This window comes from Aspergillus nomiae, assembly GCF_001204775.2.
Source record: "Aspergillus nomiae NRRL 13137 chromosome Unknown contig00079, whole genome shotgun sequence".
NCBI lineage: Eukaryota > Fungi > Ascomycota > Eurotiomycetes > Eurotiales > Aspergillaceae > Aspergillus > Aspergillus nomiae.
Window position 1 is genome coordinate 1 of NW_015378134.1, and position 24850 is coordinate 24850.

The 24850-nt window shown below is 49.8% G+C and overlaps 9 protein-coding genes across 9 annotated transcripts; 5 read left to right on the plus strand and 4 right to left on the minus strand.

Annotated features, from left to right (window-relative positions):
- Positions 1 to 442: 442 nt before the first annotated feature.
- On the minus strand, positions 443 to 3239 carry ANOM_003787 (putative mRNA splicing factor RNA helicase (Prp16); the record flags this gene model as incomplete). Its single annotated transcript, XM_015549044.1, has 2 exons — positions 443 to 796; positions 852 to 3239. The coding sequence occupies 2 exons, from the start codon at positions 3237 to 3239 to the stop codon at positions 443 to 445; spliced, it is 2742 nt and encodes a 913-aa protein (XP_015408431.1).
- Positions 3240 to 3698: 459 nt separating this feature from the next.
- On the plus strand, positions 3699 to 4328 carry ANOM_003788 (putative prefoldin subunit 2; the record flags this gene model as incomplete). The annotated part of the gene is made up of 4 exons (XM_015549045.1): positions 3699 to 3768; positions 3831 to 3921; positions 4016 to 4208; positions 4296 to 4328. Exons 1-4 carry the CDS (start codon positions 3729 to 3731, stop codon positions 4326 to 4328), a joined length of 357 nt encoding a protein of 118 aa, XP_015408409.1. The 5' UTR covers positions 3699 to 3728.
- Positions 4329 to 8292: 3964 nt separating this feature from the next.
- ANOM_003789 (nuclear transcription factor Y subunit beta) lies at positions 8293 to 9429 on the plus strand (the record flags this gene model as incomplete). Its single annotated transcript, XM_015549046.1, has 4 exons — positions 8293 to 8449; positions 8780 to 8890; positions 8957 to 9084; positions 9178 to 9429. The coding sequence occupies 4 exons, from the start codon at positions 8293 to 8295 to the stop codon at positions 9427 to 9429; spliced, it is 648 nt and encodes a 215-aa protein (XP_015408408.1).
- Positions 9430 to 10208: 779 nt separating this feature from the next.
- On the minus strand, positions 10209 to 12661 carry ANOM_003790 (acetamidase regulatory protein; the record flags this gene model as incomplete). The annotated part of the gene is made up of 3 exons (XM_015549047.1): positions 10209 to 11298; positions 11367 to 12525; positions 12598 to 12661. 3 exons carry the CDS (start codon positions 12659 to 12661, stop codon positions 10209 to 10211), a joined length of 2313 nt encoding a protein of 770 aa, XP_015408423.1.
- Positions 12662 to 13704: 1043 nt separating this feature from the next.
- On the minus strand, positions 13705 to 14883 carry ANOM_003791 (TatD family hydrolase; the record flags this gene model as incomplete). Its single annotated transcript, XM_015549048.1, has 1 exon — positions 13705 to 14883. The coding sequence occupies one exon, from the start codon at positions 14881 to 14883 to the stop codon at positions 13705 to 13707; it is 1179 nt and encodes a 392-aa protein (XP_015408424.1).
- Positions 14884 to 15270: 387 nt separating this feature from the next.
- On the plus strand, positions 15271 to 16455 carry ANOM_003792 (uncharacterized protein; the record flags this gene model as incomplete). The annotated part of the gene is made up of 1 exon (XM_015549049.1): positions 15271 to 16455. The coding sequence occupies one exon, from the start codon at positions 15271 to 15273 to the stop codon at positions 16453 to 16455; it is 1185 nt and encodes a 394-aa protein (XP_015408421.1).
- An 819-nt stretch (positions 16456 to 17274) lies between these two features.
- Positions 17275 to 18973, plus strand: ANOM_003793 (putative alpha/beta hydrolase; the record flags this gene model as incomplete). Its single annotated transcript, XM_015549050.1, has 3 exons — positions 17275 to 17418; positions 17478 to 18024; positions 18102 to 18973. 3 exons carry the CDS (start codon positions 17275 to 17277, stop codon positions 18971 to 18973), a joined length of 1563 nt encoding a protein of 520 aa, XP_015408422.1.
- A 473-nt stretch (positions 18974 to 19446) lies between these two features.
- ANOM_003794 (Spo7-like protein) lies at positions 19447 to 20832 on the plus strand (the record flags this gene model as incomplete). The annotated part of the gene is made up of 1 exon (XM_015549051.1): positions 19447 to 20832. One exon carries the CDS (start codon positions 19447 to 19449, stop codon positions 20830 to 20832), a length of 1386 nt encoding a protein of 461 aa, XP_015408427.1.
- A 585-nt stretch (positions 20833 to 21417) lies between these two features.
- On the minus strand, positions 21418 to 24541 carry ANOM_003795 (MCM DNA helicase complex subunit MCM3; the record flags this gene model as incomplete). The annotated part of the gene is made up of 8 exons (XM_015549052.1): positions 21418 to 21454; positions 21522 to 23584; positions 23648 to 23911; positions 23972 to 24077; positions 24132 to 24178; positions 24251 to 24302; positions 24377 to 24398; positions 24469 to 24541. The coding sequence occupies 8 exons, from the start codon at positions 24539 to 24541 to the stop codon at positions 21418 to 21420; spliced, it is 2664 nt and encodes an 887-aa protein (XP_015408428.1).
- Between the last annotated feature and the right edge of the window lie 309 nt (positions 24542 to 24850).

Sequence of the window (24850 nt, forward strand, 5' to 3'; positions counted from 1 at the left end):
CGGATTATATCTTTGGGAGTTTGATCTTGCATTTCTTCTGTATTAATTTTATTAACTGATTGCGTTTGCGGCCCTTGTTTTGTATGTATGGCATGCTGTGGTGGTTGCTTGCTTGCTTGTGGAAGGGGTTTAGGTAGTTTCCCTGGTGGATTCTCTTGGTGTCTATTATTATGGTTTGTTAGGGTTAGAGGGTGAATTGATGGGATTGTTTTCTTTTCTTTTTCTCTCTTGTTCTTCTTCTTTTTTGGGGGTGGGGGTGGCACTGTAGTTGGGTGTGTAGAGATACTATATGGGTGTAGAGTATTGATAGAATCCTGAGAACGCCTTTTATATTTCATACCGTCCAATCCTTAACCAACTCATGCAATGCCTAATCAGGGTATATAGTAGTAGTAGTAGTAGTCTATGCGTATACTGTACAGTCCATGCAAGTTGTGACCTTCTAAAATGCTCGTCCGGGTCGTCTCTTCACCTGTGGCTTCTTGACCACACTGCCACCACCACCACCAGAGCCATTTCGCGATGTGGACGATGCTGTGACACCCCCGATCTTTTTACCAGTGATGGCTGGACGTCGCACGGCAGAACCCCCCACTTCGACTTCTTTTCTCCGTCTTGAGGGGTCGTTCCGTTCGATTTCTTTTTGCTTTTCTGCTGCAGCCCGCTCCCGGTCTGCGGCGATCTGGGTCTCGATCTCCATGCGGCGATTGAATTCGAGTTCCGTTACGCGGCGTTCCCGCTGCGAGTATCCTTTTTCTTTGACGGAGTAGAAGACGCCTCCGAGTTCAGCGAGCCACTAGAACAGATATTAGTTGCATGCCTTTAAGAGGGAGAAATAGATAGTAACTTACGTGAGGGTCCACGGCAGTGACGGTGGACATGTACTCTTTGCTGGTTAAGATCAATTCGTGGTAGACCACATATTCGGGCACATATCCCAGACCGTACAGCGCGCTGGTTGGGTGCAGCTGCATGGTCACGCTGGTCCGCAGATTGATGAACTCGCCGATACCCTTCACCTTGGCAGCTTGGTGGTAGAACCCAGAGCAAATGCATTTACGGATCACATCCCAGTCTGTCCCGCAGCTGACGAGCGGCATCTTCTGCACCGTCATGATGTCATGAAGCTGTTCGCGAACTTCCTTAGCTCGCCGCAGGGCCTTCGAGTGAAGGAAATGTTTGATACACCAGCCATCTGAATAGCCGTTGGTTCTCCACTGGGTATACACATGGAGAAGCGTCAAGTGGTCCGATTCGGGAACGAAAAATTTCTCGCGGGCTGCATCCGACTCTTCCTGGCGCTCTTTGGGACGGTAGAAGACACTCGGCACAGACAACATAGATACGATCGTCAGCATTTCCTCACTGCAACTGTAATCTTCAGCAGCCGTTATGAGAAGCTTGGCGAGCGGCGGATCCATGGGAAATGGTGTCATCTGACGTCCCAACGGCGTGAGATCACCAAGATTATCCAGCGCACCTAAGGACCAGAGCTCGAACAGTGACGTTGAGATGGTTTCCTGTGGCGGCGGATCCATGAAGTCGAAGTCTAAAAGGTCCTTCACCCCGAGAGACTTGAGGAGAAGAACCGTGTTCGACAAGCTGGTGCGCTGGATTTCCGGTATAGTTTGCAGATACAGCTCATTTTTGTATGCCACCTCGGTGTAGAGACGATATGCCTTGCCAGGCCCTGTCCGTCCCGCACGCCCGGAGCGCTGATTGGCATTGGCTTGTGAGATCGGCGTGATCTGCAGTGTATCCATACCCATTCGGGGGTTGTAGACTTTCAGCTTCGAAAATCCAGCATCAACGACATACATGATACCGTCCACCGTCAAGCTGGTTTCGGCAATGTTCGTGGCAACGATCACCTTCCGTACACCTGGGGCCGCTTTTTCGAAAATCTTCGCCTGTTGTTCTGCCGGCATTTGACTGTAAATGGGCAATATGCTAAGTTTTGGCGGGTCGTTCAACAGCTTCAATCGCTCATCGACCAGCTCGCAAGTCGCTTCAATATCCTCCTGTCCTGTCATGAAGACAAGGATATCGCCGGGACCCTGAGAAACATGGATGGCCAAGACCTGCTTGACCGCACTATCGACGTAATCTTCACAGGGCGTACGGGAGAAATGGAGATCTACCGGGAAGGTCCTTCCAGGGATAATAAATTCCGGAGCACCACCAAAAAATCTTGAAAAGCGTTCTGCATTCATCGTGGCTGAGGTGACGATCAACTTCAGGTCTCTTCTCCGAGCTAATACCTTCTTCAGAAGCCCCATCAGTACGTCGGTATTTAGGGCTCTTTCGTGTGCCTCATCCATGATGATGCAGGAATATTTGTCAAGGTCAGGTTGGGCTAGCGACTCTCGTAGAAGAACACCATCGGTCATATACTTGATAACTGTCTGATCGGTTGTACAGTCTTCAAATCGAATAGCATAACCGACCAGATCACCTAGGTCGACTTCCATCTCCTCACTAACACGCTTTGCGACACTCATGGCAGCCACTCGACGAGGCTGCGTGCAGCCGATCATGCCAAACTTTGAATAGCCGTCTTCGTGCAGGAACTGCGTCAATTGGGTTGTTTTTCCCGAACCTGTCTCGCCAACAACCACAATCACCTGGTTATCCCGTATGACTCGTAATAGATCTTCTCTGACGGCAAATGCTGGCAAGTATTCTCTCTGCTCGCGAAGCGTTTTGCTCTTGCTAAATGAGCTCTGACCACCCTCATCTTTCTTCAAATGCTGTGCGAATTTATTTCCATGTTTATATGTTTCCTCCACGGGCATAGCGACAGCACTGTCACCTTCGTCTTCCTTAACTCCCATCAAATTTCCAAGTGCCGTCCCCGCCATTGTCGTCGCCTCTTGCGCTTGCTTCTGTCGCTCTCTCTGTTGACGACGTTCCCGCACAACCTTGCTCCCTTTCCGACTGAACACGGCCATATCACTCTGCGGATCACGTACGGCTGAAATAGGCTCCAGCTGCTTGGTAAAGATCGTGCGGCCATCGAGGAAAGGCGGGCGGAGATCATGAACGAGCAAATGTACACGAGTACCCTCCTCATCTTCGGGCATAAAATCTGCATCGAAGTCTCGTCGTTGGGCGACTCCGGACGTAAGCATTCGGTTCGTTTCCCAGTTGTCGATATCTTTGCGCTTCGCGTCGCGAAGCGGTGGCGGTAGGTTGGAGCTCTTCAGCCTTTTGGCTGGGGGCATGTCGTTGCTTGCCATTGTGAAGGTGTAACTCAATATCGAGTTATAGCAATATTAACCGAATTGGGGCGCCCCGAAAGGTGTGGAAAACTTCACAAAGGGCCACCGGTTGCCTGCCCGAAGCCCTGTGGTTGAGGTTGAAGCGGAAGAGATGGTTGATAGGAAACCATTTGATTATCGCCGATAAATAAATTGACAAACCATGCAAACCGACGATTGTGTCACGTGCGATCAATACCACATTGAGGGGTCCAGCTCAGTGAAAAATGAAAGATTATCTCGCAACCCAGAATCATGTAAAGTGTAGCTTATGGATACCCTGTATGAGTAATGTAGAGATATTATTTCTGTGGTGGTCTCAATCTGATCTAGTTTGGTGGTACCCATAGTATTTTTGGATCTTCGCCGCGGACAAGAACACGGCGCGAAACATCAACTCCGATATCAAACGCCCCGCCCCGCAACTCCAGCTTTGCAACAGCATACTGTTACGACTCGCAGACAAAAATGGCCAGCCAACAGCAAGTAAACCCCAAGAGGCAACAGGGTATGCTTCTCAACTTTCTATGACCGCTGGAGTATGTGTGAACCGAAGCTAATGCGGCGCAGAGCTCCAGCTCCAATACTCAAATTACAAAAACACACTGCAACAGATGGCGCAGAAGATTGGGGATATTGAGCAGGAAGCAGAGGAACATAAGTGGGTTTACCTGGCTGCTCTCAATTGAGTGGATTAGCGAACTACGGAGAGTTTGGAATCGTATGAGAATATTGACACTGACATTTGCACCTAGGCTTGTCATCGAGACGCTCGAACCCCTCCCTGAAGAGAGAAAGTGTTTTCGCATGGTGAATGGTGTTCTGGTTGAGCGAACAGTCAAAGACGTCCTACCTACATTGAAGACCAACTCCGATGGCCTGAAGCAAGTGTTGGAAGAGCTGTTGAAGCAGTACAAGTCGAAGCAGACGGAACTGGACAACTGGAAGGTTAGTTTATCTGCGATCGCTGTTCGAGATTGGATAGAGAGGTCAAGCAGAGGGCGAAATATAGGGGCTAACCGTCTTGCTATACAGAAAAAGAACAATATCCAAGTCGTACAACCTTGAACCTAATTTGATTTGTATTAGCGATTCGTTGTCTGCCCCTTTCTAATGTCATGTATTGGTTCATCAGGAGATAGAGGGAGAACAAAATGGCGTTACCAGGAGTCTGAAAACAGGTCCGAATCTGGCGACAGGCCTTCGTAGCTTTTGCGCTAGAGCCGCGATAGAACTCGCCTGCGTCGCGAAACCGGCCAAATAGTCCAGTTGCGTATACAATGCCAAGCTATGGAACTAGGTAGGCGATGAGAAAGGAACGGATAGACATGCTTGTTCGCCCTCGTGTCTATATTACAGGCCAGGGACTGACGCAGTGATAGCTATGTATTGGAATCTGTCATTGCAAACTATTCTTTCTCGAGTTTCTAGACGCCACCCTGGTGAAGACAAATCCAAGCAATATGAGCCCCTACAGAGCAAATAAACCAGTCTCACCAGTAGAATATCCCCACCCCTCAAATATTACTGTTGCTCTTGCCATTTGCGTCCGAATGAACAAGTGATGTATTTCATCCCGTGCAAAGATATAGGAAAAGCTTGGAATCAATCAGTATGAACCCCCGTAATAAGACATTCCCATACCTAAAGTGTTGGTGACGATGAGTTCGGATCGGACCTCTTCCAAAACATAGATCTCTTATCAATGCTCACGGGGCCTGTTGTATCATTTGTTGGCTTTCCTACTGCGCCGGCCTCTTTATAGACACCTCTTCAAACCTCCTCGCTGTCGTCTTGAATGCTATGGTCTTCCTCATATCCTTCGAGTGGGACTCAATCCTCATTCCGGCGCCGTCCTTCATCGACGACGTCTTCTTCTCACCTCTCTCTCAGAGCCTTTCGTTTTTTTTTTTTTTTTTTTTATTTTTTTTTGATCGGTAATCAGCGACCTGATATAGTTTCTGAGCCTGATAGTTCATTTGTTTTTGCGTCCCAAGGGACGAATGGCACGAGTAACTTTTTCAACCTTGCACTTTTCTTGCGCATTTTGTTTGCTTTGTTGGCTGGCATTGTGCTCTCTTGAGAGGTGCTTAGCCACGAAGGGATATGTGCATATAGCTGGGTTCGTGAATGTAATAGCTCTGGGAAAGAGTGGAAGTAGGTATGAGGGAGTAAAATGGTATGGGGTTGAAGAGGACAGTACAAGAGTGAGAATACTGATAAGAGATGAGATATTAAAGTAGCCTTGTAGTGAGAGTTACATACAACCGATGCCCTTAGCTTGGAAATGTCGTTAGAACCTGTGACTTACTTAGAGGTACAGGAATCGTGTAGATTGGGATAGTTCTTATGCCCTTCCTCACTATTGCATGTACAGTCTCCTCGTTAGCCTCAAAGTATTATACGGTCATGACATGAGCTATTTTAGTCTTGGGGTGGTTTATTTTATTGGTTTATGTAGATACCCATGAATAACTCCATGTTCTGCTCTTCAGGAGTCCACAGACGCGTAAATCTCTGTAGAACATCTAACCCGAGAGGTGTATCACACAATGTCGCATTCGCCGTTACTTTGCAGGTGAAACTAGCATATTAGTAATTACAAACAATCCTGTGCAATGCTCGACCAGACTTGGCTACTGCAGAGATTGACTGTTGTACTGTAGGCGAGACAAACAGGCCTCGGAGACATTCTTCGGCGAGATACAGAGCACACAGTGTTGATGACGCCACGGTAATAGAGTATTGTTGAGGAAACCTGTAGACATCGAATAAGCACCATATCATGTAGTTCGACAGGTATACACTGCCAGCTGTAGAGTGTTTGGCATAGGAACCAATCACGGGACTGCAGGGAGAGAGTGTCAGAAAGTAGGTTGTTTCAGAATGGCATGCCGGTCTACCACTCCGGTAAGATCTCGTCTGATCACTTTCTATCCCCCACGTTATGACTGGCTGCTTCATGTCAGCCCCGGCGAACTTGCCGATGAACCTGCATACTCTAGAGTCCTGACAACAGGGCAGCCTCGACGAACAATCACACATGCCCTTTTTCAGTCCCTACATTATAGGCGATGAGGCATGTGCAATTTTCGCACGGGGACCCCGAGATAGGGCATACATGACCAGCTCTTGGGTAGAAAAATGTGATTGATCCACCGGCTCCAGAAACAGTCGACGGATGGATGCCTTGCACCACCATCATGCTGGTCTTGGGCTGCAGGTGGGTGGCTGGATGCTGCAGGTTTGCCTGATATAAAAATATCAAGGCATACACAGCCAACTGTTAGTCCACTTTGTCTTTTTCACACCGTTGTTGTCGATTTGGATGCCTGATCCGGTGCTCCATTCTATTCCGGTGCATCGGATGTATGTGATGGGCGGGGCAGACTAGGCAATAGACAGAACCCAAATTGACAGACTGGGCCACTAAGAACAGAGGATCCGAGGGTTTGATCTGGTGACAGGAGATACTCCAGTCAACCTGGTACTTTGGAGAGTATTAAGTACCTCTTTGGTCAAACCAAACCCGGCCAATAAAGATGCTTGAAAGCGAGGGTTTGTTCATGTTGCGCTTCAGGGTTCCCACTTCGCAGACAACTGTTGCTCGGGTGGAGAAGGTATATACGGTGGTTGGATGGCAGTGCATTCGATTAATAATGTGATGGAATCAATGCACTCTGAATGACGATATGACAAGGTGGATACTGTCGAGAATGCTGTTCTGGGAGTATGGATGTATGTACATACCATGCCTACCTTAGTAGTAGTATGTACTTCCAGAACTCATAATACTGCTACCAGATGAACCGGAAGTATTCATGCATCACGTGTGGTACATCTCCAATACGACCCCTCTGCGACATTGCGTGGAATCCATGCCCAGAGGGAGCTTCGATACCGGAGTTCCCTGTATGAGGGCGGTATTGATTGCGCTGAGAGAGGGAGTCCTGAGGCCATCTACTTTGGCCTTGTCCATCTCCCGTCACGGTCACGGTCTCTCTCGCTCTCTCCCTCTCTCTCTTCTTCTTCCTCACTCTCTTTCTGCAACCGTTCTCGTCCTCCCCCTCATTCAATCTATCACTTGATTTCAATCCAATCCATCATCAAATATTCTTTTCTTCCTGTCAGCAATTCTCCATTTCCCCGTTCCTTCGCGGTCAGTGTGGAGGAGAGGATCATTTTCCATAACATCATACACTCTCATTGGTTTTCAGTACTAGCCAGTGATCGTGCTTGACTGTCAGGAACTTCTGGTTCGCCAATTGAGTGCCTGCGCGCATCCCCAGTAATTATCACTGTTATCTACTGGTTCAGAGAACCAACCACACCCTCTCTACCGGCATCGTGTGGCTCCCTAAAGCAAAATAACCCGATCGCCGAATCGTCCTGGTTCCTTGAGCGTTTCCACCCCCATCTGAGCAACGTGCCACTGCCCAGTGACCCACTGGTTACCTTTCGTGTCGCATTACCCGCGTCACGTCCCGCTTTCCCAGATCTCGCCCGTATTGGAGTGGACGTTAGTTACCACTTGCTGCAGTTTGTAAGTCTAACTCTTTCCTGACTCGGCCCCAACCACGCCCTGGAGGTTCCAGAAGATCGGTGCGCCATCCTCGTCGCTGGGCATCAAATCAGATTTAATCCAACCGCCAAAAATACCAAAATAGTCATAATTATTCCCCCCAAAACAAGCTCACCCGCCGCGCTTCTCATATGATCATCGTCGAATAACCATCCCCGGTGGACCTTAACTTACATACTGCCAGCAGAGCTGTCGCGGAAGCATTGCCAATCCCCCACACGCGCTGACTTTTGCTCCTCATCCTTCCCCGTTTAGGCTGCTGTGAAGCGAATCCAATCGCTGCCCAGCCAGTTACCTCTTCCCTTGGCGCAAAGTTATCCTCGCGTTCAGGGCCGAAATTCATCGCGCGCCGCCCGCATCGGTGACGTGGTTTGCCAACAGAGCAAATAGCATCAGTTGTTCCCTTCTAAATCCAGGACCCGCTGCGCGCCCCAAAAACAGCTAAAAATCATGTCGTCGACCTCTCCTTCGAAAGAACCTGAAGTGGAACCTGAAGTTCAATCAGGTGAAGAGCAGGAACAAATGGACAAGGAACAACAGGACCAGGCACAGAATCAGGGAGAGTTTGAAGTGAAGGAGCAGGATAGGTGGTTACCCATTGCCAATGGTTAGTTGCGTTCCCCTGCAGCTCCTGATTTGCGCGTACCTTGCGGCTTGCCTGCTGGTCAACAGCGGTCTTCCCGACTCCATTTGCCCACCACCCATACAAGTCGTTTTACAATTCCTTTTTTCTTCCTCCCTAATCCCCTCTTTTCCCTTTTGTCAAAAGTTGTCGCCTTTTCGCTCTATTCATTTTGATCTCTCTGCCTTTGCCAAGCAAGCATACTCACCCTCCCTTGATGCGCCAATCGAAGCTCTCGCTCGATGCGCATCTACGGATATCTTGCACCCTATCAGAATTAAATGCAACGCGGATATGCTAACGTCTAGTTTAAAGTTGCCCGCATCATGAAATTGGCCCTGCCAGACAATGCCAAGATTGCAAAAGAAGCCAAGGAATGTATGCAAGAATGTGTGAGCGAATTCATTTCGTTCATTACTAGCGAAGGTTAGTTTGGCCGTCTTATCGGTTTGCCAGTAAATATTCGCCGGCGTAATCTCACTGGAGTCACAGCGTCCGAGAAGTGCCAACAGGAAAAGCGCAAAACCGTCAATGGAGAGGATATCCTGTTTGCCATGACCTCACTGGGTTTTGAAAACTATGCGGAAGCCCTTAAAATCTATTTGTCGAAGTACCGTGAGGTGAGACTTGTGCAACGCTCTGAGTCCCCTGCCCTTCCACTAGCCGTCGGCAGTGTTCTCGGCCAGGATGTACAATGCTGATTAACGTTTTAGACCCAATCCGCGAGGGGTGAGCATCAAAATAGGCCGACAAGCAGCGGATACGCCTCTGGCGGACCTGTCGGGGGCGTAAGCTCCGCTCCGGGAGGACGTCCGGCAACCGCGGGAGCGTTCCCCGATGCTGCTGATAACACCAACAGCATCATGAATCCAAACTTAGATCCCGCTGAACAAGATGCCTCCGCCTACGGGTACCCGCCCATGGTGGGCCAGCCGCACAATGGAACGGCTGGCGATTCCTACTAGTGTCTGTGCACGTGAGATCTGAGGAACCAGCAGCCTTTCTCCGTCAAAGATCGACCAACGTTGCACTCGACGCGGCTTGAGGAATTAGGAAGCCAACCTTGTGTTATTGCCAGGCCCAGAGCTCCTAGACCGGGCGAAAGGTCTTTTCTTACCTTCGGAGCGTCTCCCTGTACAGCATCTTAATGACGTCGTACGATGCAATGGGTTATTTATGGGTTATTTATGGATTGATTACGACTTCAGAGGGTATAAAGATAGTTGCGAAGGGTCGGCGCGTTTTCTTATTTGTTTGGGGTCAATGCCTATGCGATGTCTTCTTGGACTCAGAACAAGGCTTGTACAATTGCTTGTAAAGTGGGCCACTCCAGAACTCCTTTACGTTTTTCTTATACAGTCATATCCCTCATTTGCGTGTCTGAGCTGGGTGACGTGTCGTGCTCGCATCAACTCGACTCAGCTTCTTGTATTTAGTGATTCCAGTTGATTCCTTTGTTCCAACGTACGAAATAGTGTAGGAGGTGCCGATAGAGAGAGAATGAAATAGGACTTCACGGTCCTCGATGAACACCTGAACGAGCTTTTACATTTGGATTTCAAGATCCCGGTGTGTTGCACTTGGTGCGGCTTGGTATACGATAGGCTGTATGCGTCATGTGTAATCAATCCATTATAGTCATATGATCATCCGCAAATACGAAACAGGTATCATGAACATCGCCATTTTAGTCAAGTCCAAAAGAACAAAAAGAACAAAATATATCCGCTGCGCAAGTACGCATTTATCCATGCATCCATCCTCCGTCCTGGAGAAGATCAGACAAAGGAGTTTCCTGCCAATATATTTGGCGCCATTCATCCTCTAACTCTGGCAATCCTTCCATCGGAACTGGGAGAACGGACTGATCCGGATCGGTAAAGGAAAAAAGCTGTCGCCAATCCAGGAACTCTCTAGGCTGATCTATGGGGTCCACAGAAGCGAGATGGCTGGATGGAATCCAGCTGTCGAATGGCTGGTTCTGGTTGGGACTCATGGTGGTTGGGGGCATACGCGGAGATTCTGGGGTAGGAACTTCGTATGGAAGTTGCGGCTCGGTCTGAGGGCTCTGTAGAGTAGTATTTGAACTGGGATTGGGAGTGGGGGTGGGATGAGGATTAGAGGGGTTATTTGTATTCTTATTTTGATCATGTGTGCTGAATCGTCTTGGTCTTTCGCTAGTAGCCATTCGCAAGTCCTCCTGGAGTCGTCTGGAGTCTTGGAATAATCTTAAAATGGTGTTGGCATGAGACCAATACTCTGCAAGTTCACGGAGAGAATACGACGCTGAGTCGAAGCGGCGCAAGGCGTTGATTGCGAGGACAGGATTGGAGAATCGAAGTTCCACCCGGACTTGAATCATTGCTGTGAAGAGCGTATGCACTCCAGAGTACCACAGAAACTTCAGCCGGTCGTTCAGACGTAGTTCCTCGAATATGGAAGCGATAACTCCAGCGGCCGCACTGCAGATTTCTGCGTCGTGCGGACCGTAGTCATCTGAATATGCGGAAGCTCTTGGATGTGGCCGATGAAGAAGAATTAAGAAGTTGTTATATGTCAGATGAAGCATGGCCGACCACGGATCCATATCAGAGGCTCGTAGGCGCAAGCTATCTGGCAGCTTGAGGGACCAGTTTGCTAGGGCTTCGTCGGCTTCTTGCAAAGCAGCTTTGCGGCGCTCGGCACTGACTCTCAGCCCAAAACGTTCCCGCACGATATACGAGATCATTGTACACAGTTCTGAGAAGTTAATAACATACTCGGCCTGCACTCGAGAACCACACCCTTCAAAGTCAGAAGCAGTCAAAGGGGAGACATCTGAATCCTCAAGGTTGCTAAGGTACGCTTTGGGTTAGAGCACGAATTCCCAGATCTGGAGAACAAGCGAGTTGATGCAACTTACATAGCGTGTGGTCGGCCATATGACAATGACACTAACACATCAAATTGAACCAGAATGTACCACAACCTTCTCCACATTCGGCGATCGCGAGGTACAAACTTGCTAGATACCGGGTTACGGTGCATACCAAGACCTGTAGCGATTCTAGCAGCTACTCCCACCCAGTAGTGGGCATTAGCCGCTACGTCGTCATCGGCACTATCCGAGTGCCATGTCATGAGCAATGCAGCTTGAACCATAATATCACGGTTGCGTTCAATGCGACTATCGAATAGCCATTTGACACGACGGAAGAATATTTCCTTCAGGGCATCTCGCTCTGCTTTTGGGCGTGTAACATGGGCCCCCACGAGCAAAATTGCCTGGAGAAGTAATATTGGAGGAGGATCGGCTGGGTCACGATTACGATATTGAGTCATAAACAGTTCCTCCTCGATTATGGGATACCCTGGGTTTACGTGCATGAAGTACGCCTGTACCAGCTCATCAGCGAGGGCTGGTTCCGGGAGTGTGAGGGCATCCATAAGGAGCTGGTCATGGCCTGTTTTCAATTGCCGTCGAGGAATTTCATTGCCCGCGAAGTGATACACATCGTCGTCTTTATCACGCTGTTGCCGGATCAAGAATGACATATTCGAAAGTTCATGGCCAACATATATTGCCCTCACACCCCTTTGAATTTCTCGACTGCCCGACTCCTCCTCATCAATCAGCTTCACGAGTCGCTTCTCCAAATCTGCGTTGTTCTCCAGGTCCATGGACCGGTCGGCACCCGGTTGGCGATCGAATGTTTGGGTTTCTGTAATCGGTTGGGAACCATGATTACCATTAGTGTAGCTAGAGTGTGGCGATTGAATGATTTGTGTGCCGGCTGCGACAGGACTCGTCACGTCGGGTTGGACGCCCCGAAAGGCAGTTGTGAAAGCATTCGGCTGGATAGGCGTGGATGGTAACGGCGTGGGAGTAGAATCGGAGTCAAGGGGTGGACGACAGCGAATGGGAACTGGATCAAGGATGGAGCGCACAGCCAGGCGTTTTTTCTTCTCGTGGATGCGGCAATCCGCCTTTCCCGCAGAGCGACAATTCGAACAAGGTAAACCGACAATGCGAGCATCGCATCGGACTTTACGCCGATGACAGTGAATACAGGCTGCAGAGCCTAAATCGGGTTGAGTCAGCATAACCGCACACAGACAAAAGAATCATGATGGGTGGTGACCGCGGTGCGTACCTGACTTGCGTTTAGTCACACCATTGCCGGTGGATGGTTGGCTGTTATGCGCGGTGGAGGACATAGCAAAGCATCGACGCGGGTTCAGGGTCCGAGGACTAGCAACTTCATCATTGATAATCGGAGCAGTCCTAGGGATGAAAAGATAGTTTGTTTTCAAGACATGATCAAGGAGAGAGTGGCAATGGAGGATTGTGAAACGTAAGAAAAAGGGAAGGAAGAGGAGAAATCGATAGAGCCGGAGAACTAGTGGTGGGGCATCTGCCGGCGAGTCTGGGGCAGGTCACGTGTGTGCGGAGAAGTTCGAATTGGGAAAAGATCACGAGAGGTCAAGTATCCAATACATAATCCTAATCGATCTTACTGGTAACTTTCGTCCATCCCTTCCTTTGGTGTGCAGGTTCATAAAAAGCTTGTAAATTGGCCATGAACCACATTGTGAGTCCGTTCCCTCAGTGCCAAGTCGTGAACGTTATTATGCCATTCTCATTATTATTCATAATTTTCGATATTCTGGGACGAGTGGGGACTCAACCAAGAGATACTGAATGGCTGATAGCCACCATGCACCAATCAGCGACATGGAATCTATACTTCGGGGACTAATTGAGTTCCCTATCTTTCCACAACTTATCGGCGGCCGGAAACCGACCGTGCCACGGGCGTCACGCTTATTTTTATGGTCACCGCTACCAAGCACATAGGCCGGCCTAGTCCCCTTTTATTCTTAGGATTCTATACTACAGACTCTCTTTAACTCCAATCACTGAGAATAGAGTCAGGATACCATCTTAATAGTAGCTCTAGTGATTCTAACCACCTCATGTCTCCAATAAGACGCACAGATAGAGACTCATTCTAGATGGTGATGGTGCTACATAGACCCGTCGCACGAATCGTACCACAATTCTCTTGGATCACACACATACCTACGCATATGCTCTATCAGTGAGCTGTCATCTAGGTTGCTATTAAGTTATCTGGGCTCTATCTTCTACACGTCCATCGGTCTTCGAAAACCTCATCCACGACAGGACGCTATGTACAGTGCTACCAACTTATCGACAGGCACGCATCCTCAAACGCTGCTCAAGAATACCAATATCTTCAACCGAAGACGAATCTCTTCCAATTTTCGGCAAGCTGCTGAACCCCCTGGTGCAAATCCCATGCACGCAACTCACAGATCTGCCGAGCGACTTCTTCCAACAAATCATCCATCTGCTGCCCAGCGGTGTGCAAGTCACTTTCTATGAGGATCCGGTCATCCGGTAAGGCTTTGATGACCTCGATGATTTTTTGGGGCGACGGTCCGTTGAAGTTGATCACAGTGGAGAATGAGAAATACACGTCTGAAGGGTTTGACGGATTCAAGAATTGCTTCAGAGGTTCCACGGGACCTGAATACGAATGCATACAGATTCTTGGCGGGAAAGGAAGCGGTAGTTTTTCGGCTTTGGTCAGCTTTTGTTGCTCATCCTCCGTATCACTCTGCGTGTGAGCATTTGCGGCACTGTAACGCCGTGCCCTCTCCCGTCGCGACGGCTTCTTTCGCTCATGGCCAGTCCACAACTTCTTGAAAAGATCAAATACTGCTCCGTGACATTGAACGCTGTGTACAGAGACCGGCCGCTGAAATTCTCCCGCCAGGCGTAACTGGGCTTCTAGCACTGCCTTTTGATGTTCTAGCTGAACTCTATGAGGAGAAAGGGCTCGACCTTCGCGAGACCCGGGGGTCATCTGTGAATCACGACCCTCCTTCTCTTGCTGCGTCCAGGCTTGGGGAAGTCTAAAAGCACGGTCAAGACCAACTTCTCCCACAAGAGCGGCGGGATGGTTTAGCAACCGCTCGCGTGTTTCTGAGATAAGCTGTGAAAGCGGTTTGGGGTCAGGTAGAGCAGATATGAAAGTATCCGCTGGTGATGGAGTAAGGACTTTGCTATAATGCACCAGTTTCTTGTCAGATGCCGATATGCCCTCAGTTTCTGTTTTCCCCGTATCGTCAAGGATCTGGTGGGAAAACCAAGGATGCCAGCCAAAGCAAGGCAGTACACGTCCGATACTTTGTCCCGGATTCGATGGTAACTGTCCACCTGTGAGAGACACCGCAGTCTGGTGCACTAATTCTTGGTCTTCTCCCCGAGTAGCCATGACTGTGAGCGTTGTTGCCCGCATGCTAGGAATCTCCGCAATGGATGACATAGTATCGGTGGGATGACAATGGGCATCGAACACCCCAATATCCCAGGGAAAACCTGTCCCATCTTGAATTTCCTGGGGTGTCATGCTAATTAGAATTGCGTTGGCAGTATTTTTTCTTTTTTTTTCCGAGGACAGAAAGGCTCAATAAATACCGGCTCTGGGGGCTGTGATGTAATAAATCGTTCTAGCTTCATCCCCTCCATAAATTGCTGCCTGAGGCATACAGTCGTCACATGCTCCTTCTCCGCATTTTATGGTTATTGTTCACCAAAGTAAGCCGATGGGTCGAGCACGACAAGGATTCTCCTTTTCTTATTCTTCTTTGTCTCCCTCTTCAAAGATCAAGATGTCTTCTTCTTAACGATTCATATCACACAGTTTGGTATCGCATAGCGTGGCTCATTTGCTATCTGTTATATCTATCCCTCGGGTTTAGAGATCTAGTACTATATATACTCGTTGCAAGCCTTCATGTCAACCACCACTTTCTTTACACTACCATTCCTTGCCCTCGTCTCCATACCTCTCGTTATATCAGCTTATATTACCATCTGCTTTTCGGTGCTGGCTCTGTTTCTACGGCTTTCGGTGATCTACATCGAACTATGCTATGCGATCATCGCGAGCTATTTTGTCATTCCCACCTCCAACACCTCGTCCCTCTTAAACTTCGCCCCCTCTGAACCCACGACCCCGTTAGCTGCTACAACACCAAAGCGCCGGTCATTGGATTACGGCAGGACCATCCATTTCTCAGACCCCAGTTGCCACCAGTCCAACCCTGTTTCCCCTAGCCATAGCCGACCAGGACGCGGCCAGCGACGCAACAGTTCACATTTGGAAGAACCAAATGACCAGGATAGTACACTCCACGACATTGACGGACGGCGAATCCGAAGAGCAGAGCATCATAAAAATGGTTACTACCCGTCATTGCGCGGCTTCCTCGGCCTGATTAGTGGCGACGAGAGGAGGGACTTCGAGGGCGTAGGCGGATGGCGCTGTTGGACGTCATCCTCTAAAGTCTATGGACTTAATTCAAGATCCGTGTCTTCCTCTTCCAGTAACAGCGTAAGTGAGGAGGCCGATGAGAGGGCCTGGCTTTCGATCAATAATCGGTTGGAATTACCATCACAACCACTTGGCATGAGGAATAACGAGCTTTCGGAGCATTCGCTACCCTGGAGGCATAGACAAATACTGGCCAGTCCTGATGATAGCCATGGTCCCCACCATCGCCGCTCAGCTACCACATCGGTGTTGTCGAGCCTAAACATCCGCACTCCGAACTCATTATCACTGGCTCTATCGATTCGGTCGGACAATCCTGCATTTGAATCCCGGTCAAGAGCAGTATCGCCACACTCACAGTCACGACAATCAATAGGAGACATTCCTTCCGTTATGTTGAGCTCCTCCCAGACCAACAACTACGTTGTTAGTCCAGCCGATGGCTCTGGCGGTTACTTCAGTTTACGACCTAACAGCGGAGTTAGCAGCAGAACCACAACGCCGGGGAGCACGACACCGATTGAAGAAAACAGGTCCCCGAGAGCTATGGGTAGGGCCATGGCGCACTATCCTGGTGGAGTGAGATATCGTCGGAGGAGCATATCTGGTCCCAATTCAAGCGCTCGAATCGTGAGGTCTTCCTAGGACTTGAGCGGGTTAGTGATGAGAGGCGGATTTGTTGTGATAATATACCGAAGCTTTCTCTAGGAAATGTCGGTAGAATAATCAGAGGAGGTCATAGGGATCGTCAAATATTCGTGAAATCCCCAATGGAAATAAATTAATTGCCAGAAGACCCATTCCGAGTATAGTAGCATACTAGTAAGTGTACATACGTAGGTACTTTGTACTTGGTATGTCCTCCGTACGAGTGGTAGTGTTCGGGTACGATACGATACAATACCCTCGGGATGTTCCAGCAGGAACAGTTGAGCGTCATCATCCTCTGTTGGGGTTCCCACTTCTCACTTCCGCCCAATCATTCCTTTATAATTATCTTTTTGCTTGCTGTCATTTTTATCCATGTATAGTACGTTGTCTACACGGTCCTCCGCCACCCTTTCTATTCTAGATTAACTTCTCGCTGAGCCTCAATCCCTCGACATTCTTTTTGTTCTCTATCCTTCGTCATCCATCGGTGCCTGTTTCGGGGTTAGGTCGATTGGTTCGGACATAAGCGGTTTTTGGCTTCTCATCCGCCCCGATATTCGCCTTTGCTGGTCTCTACGGGCCTTGATTACCCTCCATATAAATCCCGCGGCTGCCCTTAATTTTCTCCTACTCTCTCTCTCTCTGCGGGTGACAGAGAATACTACTCTGTCACTCTCTGCTCTGCGCGACAAGGTGTCTACCGCGCGACTTTCTTCGCTTACCTCTCAGGCCACTCGATCCTGGGCCGCATTCGAACATCCACACCTCTTAACGTCATCTAGCCCCTTTGCCTTTGGTCGCTACTCATCGTCGATGGCCTCGCAATCCTTGGAATCGTCCAAGGACGATTTAGCCTCCCACCAGGGCGGTACTCCTCACGCGGCTCGCGGAGCCAGCGCAACCCCGCCACCCTCAGCCTGGTTCCCACTAGGTTACAGAGAAGGCTTCAGTCAATGGGTACGTTGTAAAACCTGGAAATAAGCTCAAGTGTCAGTCACTGAGATGGGGTTCTCCAGTGGTCGTGTCTGCCGGCTGCCGCAGCCGAGCATAAGGTTCTTTCATACTTGCCCTACCTTCAACATGAACCCCCTACGCATTTGCAAACCGGAAAAACGAGTAATCTCGCAAGTGGCGAACCAGGGAGCCTACAATCAGCCGATCACAGCCAGGAGGGCGAGGTAGCGGCCAATTCACTCAACGATCCTTATGGCCCTCGGAGGTGGCGCTCCAGCATGGTCGAGCTAAGCGGCAAAAATCGAGCTCTCAACGAATTCTCCGTCGAACGAATTGGGGAGGAAGCAAACCAGCACTTGGTTATGATCCATGGATATGGAGCCGGGTTGGGCTTCTTCTACAAGAATTTTGAGCCTTTGAGCCGACTGAAAGGGTGGCAACTACATGCGCTAGACTTGCTGGGAATGGGCCGTAGCACACGGCCGCCGTTCCGTATCAAGGCGAAAGACCGTGAAGATGCCATCAGAGAGGCGGAGGCTTGGTTTGTGGACGCCCTGGAGGAATGGCGCATCAAACGCAAAATCGATCGCTTTACTTTGCTCGGCCACAGTTTGGGAGGTTACATGGCGGTCGCTATGCCCTCAAATATCCTGGTCGCTTGAACAAGCTCATCTTAGCTTCACCAGTTGGAATTCCAGAAGACCCATATGCTGTGTCGGCAGATATGCCGTCCGAGTCCACGATGGCCACCGAATTCTCCCAGGATCAACGCAACATCGCAGACTCAGCTTCATCAGTGCCACCCGAGACAATTCAGAAAGGTGACAACAATATCCTCCTGAAAGGCCCACCGACAGGTAGTGCTGCTCCCGATCAGCGTCCCCGACGGATGGTTCCCAAGTGGTTTGCCTACCTTTGGGATGCCAACATATCTCCCTTCAGTTTAATTCGCTGGGCGGGTCCCTTAGGCCCGCGACTTGTATCAGGCTGGACGTCCCGGCGATTTTCTCATTTACCTGCAGACGAGGCCAAGGCCCTCCATGATTACTCGTATTCGATCTTCAGTCAACGGGGCAGTGGAGAGTATGCGCTCGCATATATTCTCGCCCCTGGTGCCTTTGCACGCAGCCCTCTAATCAGACGCATTCAAGGGGTGGGAAGACAGATGCTTCAGACGCCCTCATCCTCTACGCAAGAATCTACACAATCCATAGAGTCATCTCGCCAGAACTTGCCCCAGCCCGACTCTACCATAGCTTCAGGCTCGTCTTTGTCAACGCCCGCCAAGCGCGAAAACGGTCTCCCCATAGTCTTCATGTATGGCGATCATGACTGGATGGATGTGAAAGGTGGAATGGCAGCAAAAGCCAAGCTTGATGCAGAGAAGCGCAAGGTGCTTCAGAACGCAACCCCGGAAGAGCGAAATGCGGACCACGGCTCAGCCAAGGTTGTGGTCATTAAGAATTCGGGCCACCATGTCTATTTGGATGGATGGGAAGAGTTTAACAGCTTGGTTCTGTCCGAGATGGAAGACGTGGATCGCAAGGCTGCACAATAAAAAGGCATAGATTTCTTTGATTGATTATGTACTGTTTATAAAGAGCGATTCTGGATTACTTTTGTCGGGTTACACGGTGTTAACGGCAAGTGAATATGCATAATAATGTATACAGTTAGACTATGAATATCAAGGGATTATTGGTCTTGTTTCTTGTTTAAAGATGTCCCGTCCATCATGTGACAGTCGACTTGTTCCGAGAGCCATACCGAACCAATACGATACCGACGGTAATCTATTGTCGGCGTCCAACTAAATCCACCATTCCAACAGTTCAACGTTTCTCTCCATTCCATCTAGTCTGCGCTCCTTCGTGCTCTCACTCGTTTACTTCCATGCTGTGAGATAGCGCCTGGCCGTGAAGGCCGTGCTGTTCTGATCCTTCAGTGTATTTGTTCTCCGTCCGTTTCCCATTTGCTTCAAAAGTTGTTTCGATTTCTCTGGTGCCCTTCTTCTCCTCTACTGTCGCGGACATGGCCTCCGCAAGCCTGGATCACCTGGTCAAAGGGTCACCGGCTCCTGCAAATCATCTCTCGCCCTCATCAACATCGTCCGACACTTTGAACTCTGCTCCACAGTCGTACCCTCAGAATTCTTCTGATCTGTCTTCCCCGCCACGCCCGTCAACACCGGACCCGCTGTCCACGTTGCCCTCCTCTCCACCTCAGATCTACCTAAACCTGCTCATCCTAGAAAGCTCCCTTCGGGCTCAATACCTTGCGCTGCGAGAACGCCGGCGGCAGAACACGTTTTTTCTCCTGCTGCTTGCTGCCTGGATCACCTACTTTGCCTACGCGCTGTTCCTCCGTCCTCGCGAAGATGGCCGCGGGGTAGGCGGCTCCGTGTACTGGGTGGTGGAGATGTGGGAGAAGGTTGCGCTGCTCGGCGGAGTGGTCACTGCACTGCTGGTCTGGGGCACGGGGCAATGGGAGCGTGGGGTACGTTGGCCGCGGCGCTGGCTCGCCGTCGCCAACCGCGGCCTTCGCACGATGAACACCAAGATCGTTGTGATCCGCGGTCCCTGGTGGCAGGAGCTGTTATCCTATCTCTCCTTCCTCTTCCCCTTTTCAATTCCGCTCTTCCCTTCCCCAGCCGGAGACTTCCACTATATTGAGCGGCCTGCGTCGGAGAAACGCGTTGGCGGTCGGCAGCACCACCAGCCGTACTACAACATGGACATGGAGTCGGGCCTGGTGGAGGAAGACCTCAGTCCGGGAGGTGATTATATCCGACTACTGCTCCTCCCCAAGTCATTCTCGCCGGAGTTCCGCGGGAACTGGGATGACTACCGCACCGAGTTCTGGGAAAAGGAGAACGAACGGCGTGCCCAACTGCGCCAAAAACTGCGCCAGAAGGAACGCCAACTAGCTCAGCAGGACGGCGGCTGGTTCTGGTGGTTTGGCATTGGATGGAAGGCGTCACAGCGCCGGCGAGCCGCCGCAGCGACGATCACCAAGTCCGCTGACGAAAAAGCCCACCATCGCCATTCCCACCACTCGAGCATCTCTAGGCTCAGCCACGAGCCGAAATCGCCTGCCCGGCGTAGCACGCGCTCGGACTCGCACTCACGGACGCCGTCCCGAAGTACCACCCCCGTAGATACTGATGACCGTCCTCCGTCAAGGTCGTCTGCGAGTAGCCGGCCCCGTCGGGGAAGCCTAACCCCTAATTCTACGGCGTCAGGCTCCGAGCAAGGACACCAACACCGCAAGAAGAAGTCCAAGACTCTTTCCCGGGGAGTGTCACCCCTCACACAAGCACAGATTAGTGAAGGTGTGCGTACATCGTCTTTCTCGTCTGACGACTCTGGTTTCTTAGCAGAGGCCGATAAAGTCAAAGATGAGGAACCTAGCATATAAGTTGTAATTCAAGCTTTGAATCTATACCCCGGTTTCTAACGTTGGATGCATCATAGCATGTCCGTACAAAAAAGTGTGACTATGTTCTATGCCATCTGTTTTTTAACACTCTTCTCTCATTCTACTTCTCTATCTCGGTTTAATAATTCATTTTTTGTCTATATCTTCAATGATCTTATCTTGCTTGCAGAAGTGGGCCGATAATGAAGCATACGGCTCAGTAGAAGATGGGAATGGGTAAGAAGACATACTGTTCCGTGATATAATATCGAAATCTCTACAATTACGTCGACAGTCGTGGATGTATTGAAGTCGTACCGGACAAAGAACCAAGCAGCTCCAAGGATTATACTTCAGGTATTATGCAAGGAACGAAAGTTTATTACACGAAATGCCAGGACCAGAACTTAATGCCAGGGCCAATTGACATCTGCAATGTATAGACTAAAACTCCCCCGAAACGCCAAACTAACCCGTCGATGGGGATGAAAGTGACATTAGTTAACGTGTCCGACATAAATCCCTTTCCAGCTCCCAATCAAAAGTCGACCATACAACTGAAACTCCATCCAGTTTTCTATGCTATTAAATTCTGTAAACGGTCTCGTCATCCTCAAGGAACCTATAGATTTAATGTTAGTCATGTTATGAGTTCTTGACGTGAGTGTCTTTGGGTCGTGGGCACTTACATCAATTCATTTCGCTCGTTCATGGCCCTCAAGGCCTGGATTGCTTCAGGACGCTGGAACACATGGCTCTCTCCGAGAGATCGTGTTCCACGCACTGCCGTGTTCACAGCCCCGATGAGCTCTTCCACGTCAGCGGTGTCACCAGTGGCAAACAGCCGTGTACCCATGAGCGGGCCCAGAGCCTGGCGGAAGACCGTCAGACGAGCAGGCTGTATCGGCTGGGATGCACTAGCAGACGACGTCTGGGGCTGAGAAGTATCTGTCTGGGAGTCGATGAGTTGTGAGGCTGGTTGAGAAGATGCTACAGACATCTGAGACTGGCTTTGCGTTTGAGTACGTGTGCCCTGGCTCGACCGTAACCGTTGACCACGAGGACTGGAGCTGTATAGACCGTCGCCATCTTCCGAAGCATCGTCTCCATCCGCGTCCATTTCATCGGTAGTGGCACGGTTCGCAGCTGCACGCGTGCGCAGTGTTCCACTTCTTCGGCTTGACCGCGGGGTGGCACTTGCAGTTTGCGCGGGAGTATCATCCTCGTCAGAGTCCTCCTCTGACTCGCTCTCGGAATCCTCGTCGAAAGTAGTGACCTTTCTCCTCTTACGGCGTTCGTCTTCGAGAACCTCCTTGAACATAGCAAAACGCAGGAGAGACTCCGCAACCTTTGCATCCCGTTCTTCAACTCTGTTAGACAAACGGGACTTGGCATGTGCGGTAGCCAGACGAATCAATGTCTCCAAGGTACGCGCGGTGATAGGCGATGTCCTGCGCTGATTACCAGATAGTTCATCGTTTCTCAGCGCCGAGTAGGTGGTGACAATGTGATCAGCGGCTCCCTTAGTCAACACGGGCTTGACTCTCGACTTAGCGTATTGAACGTATTTCTTGATAAATGGAATGCTCAGAATTTCAACGTCCTTCTTCTTGCCCCGACCTGTGTTGGCCATGCCAGCGTGGAGCATGGCATTGAACTTTTCATACACCTCTGTGGGCTGGTTTGAATCCTGATTGTCCTCGAGTCCAACACCCAAGGTCTGATTGAGTTGTTCCCTAACGGGAGCACCCTCTTCAAGGCCAGGCTGACGGTAACGATGCATACGAAGGACGTGCTCGGACACCATCCTGTCCTTGGAATCTTCAATGTCGTCTGTCACCACGAAAAGCAAATCGAAACGAGACAAAAGAGAGTCTGGCAAGGCGATGTTCTTGTGCGGGTCCTTGTGGGGGTCGTATTGTCCGTAGATGGGATTAGCGGCCGCCAGGACACTGCAACGAGCATTCAGACTAGTGTGAATACCAGCCTTCGCGATGGTAACGGTCTGCTGTTCCATGACTTCGTGAATCGCCACGCGATCCACATCACTCATTTTATCAAACTCATCAATACAGACCACACCGCGGTCTCCAAGAACCATTGCACCAGCTTCCAGTCTGCGCTCTCCAGTCTCCTTATCAGACGTAACAGCGGCCGTAAGACCGACACCCGATGAACCTCGTCCGGTTGTTGCAATTGCCAAGGGTGCAGTATTCAAAACGAAACGGAGGAGCTGAGATTTGGCTGTTGAGGGATCACCAACCATCATGATGTTGATGTCACCACGCAAGTGTGTTCCATTATCGAGGTTTTTCTCCATACCACCAAGCAGCATGAGCAAGATTGCCTTCTTGATATAGTCGTGACCGTAGATACTCGGCGCGAGGGAGTGAGACATCAACTCGAAAACGTTCTTTTTCTTGGAAACTTTGTTGATGTTGCGAATATCAGTGTCGGTAATGGTGGCTTGCGCAATCCCTCCGCCGGATTTCGATGATAACTGGATAATGTTGTTTGCCAAAACAAGTGTGCGGAATGTCGACGAGCCCGAGTTTGCGTTTCGATTTCCCAGAGACCGGTAAATTCCTACCAACTGAATTCTGTCACCAGGCTTAGCTCGGTCCACAAGATCATCATCTAAGATCACATCAACACTCCGGGGCAGTTGTCCAGCCGGTGCTCTCTCGGGCATTTCTTGAATTGAAATGGTTTGGTGATCCATGTATGTCGAGTAGCCGTATTCTGTGATGAGCTGAAAGACAAAACTCATAATTAGCTGGATACAGTCAATACACGTCGATAAAGTTGGACATACCGGATTCTTCTCATCATCTTCCTGGGGGTAAACATTCAAGCTTGTCGCTCCGCTAGCCGTCATTGTTTGATCCCTATATTTCCTCGACAAGAACCTGTCTTTCCTTTCGCTATAATGCACACTCTGTATAATCTTTGGCCGGACCAATGAGCATTTTGTCACAATGCCCTCAAGGGAGATCATCCGGTTCAAATGGGTCGAGCCCAAGGTCCGTGGGTTACAGGAGAACTCTCCAAAAGCTCCGACATAGGCGCAGTAGTAGTTCTAAGCGTTTGTCAGTCCCCATATCTATATGCATGTGCGCATATGGCTAGAATAACATACCACTTCGTCTGCTGTTTCTCTAGAAGGTCGGTTTGGTATTGTCTTGATAACGTCCTTCAAAGCTCTATCGAATGCTTGGGAATAGTCGAACGGGGAAGTAAGAAGCCTTCAATCAAACATTAGCATATTGTAGACTTTGCCCAAATTGATTATCACATACCCATCGGCCAATTCACGGTTATGTGCTCTGAGCTCATCAATGCTGACCTATATGGGAAAAGATTTTTTAGCTCCTTGTCCGCCAATCGTCGTGTTCAAGGCCGGTATGCAACAACGTACTATTAAGCGCCGAAGTCCTCGATTTAGCATCAACACAATATCGGCACGATAGCTATTCTGCGGGTCAGAAGCCAGATCCTGAAATGGTGTTTGAGAGAAACAGGGATGTTTTTCAAATTGACGGACCTTCTTGCTCTAGCATCATCACCTGAAAAGAGACGAAGGATAAGTCAGTTCTCATGCTCTAATGGCACACAGTACTGTCCATGATGACTTACGGGGATCGAGAAACTCAATAGCGGCACGCACTCTATCCTGAGCGGCCTCATCACGGAGCTGCACTCCGTCCATGGTGATAGTGTGTTTCGCGGACAATTATACGGGGTCAGGGTATATTGGTAAGAATTCAAAATGATCGATGTAACTTCAACGTGATAAATGGTTCTTCTAAATTTGGGTAGCCCACGCTAAATCATAGAAAAAGCAGAGGGGAGAATGTTTCGGTTCTTTGCGCCCTTGACAACGGGTGGGATGGCGGAGGATCTTTCTCAAAGCTGTGGAAACACGCCGTCCTAATCGGGCATAATTGGAACGCGTCGTTCTTCTGCCACCACGCGTTCACACGCGGATGGCCTGATGACTCAGCAATCCAGCATTGAG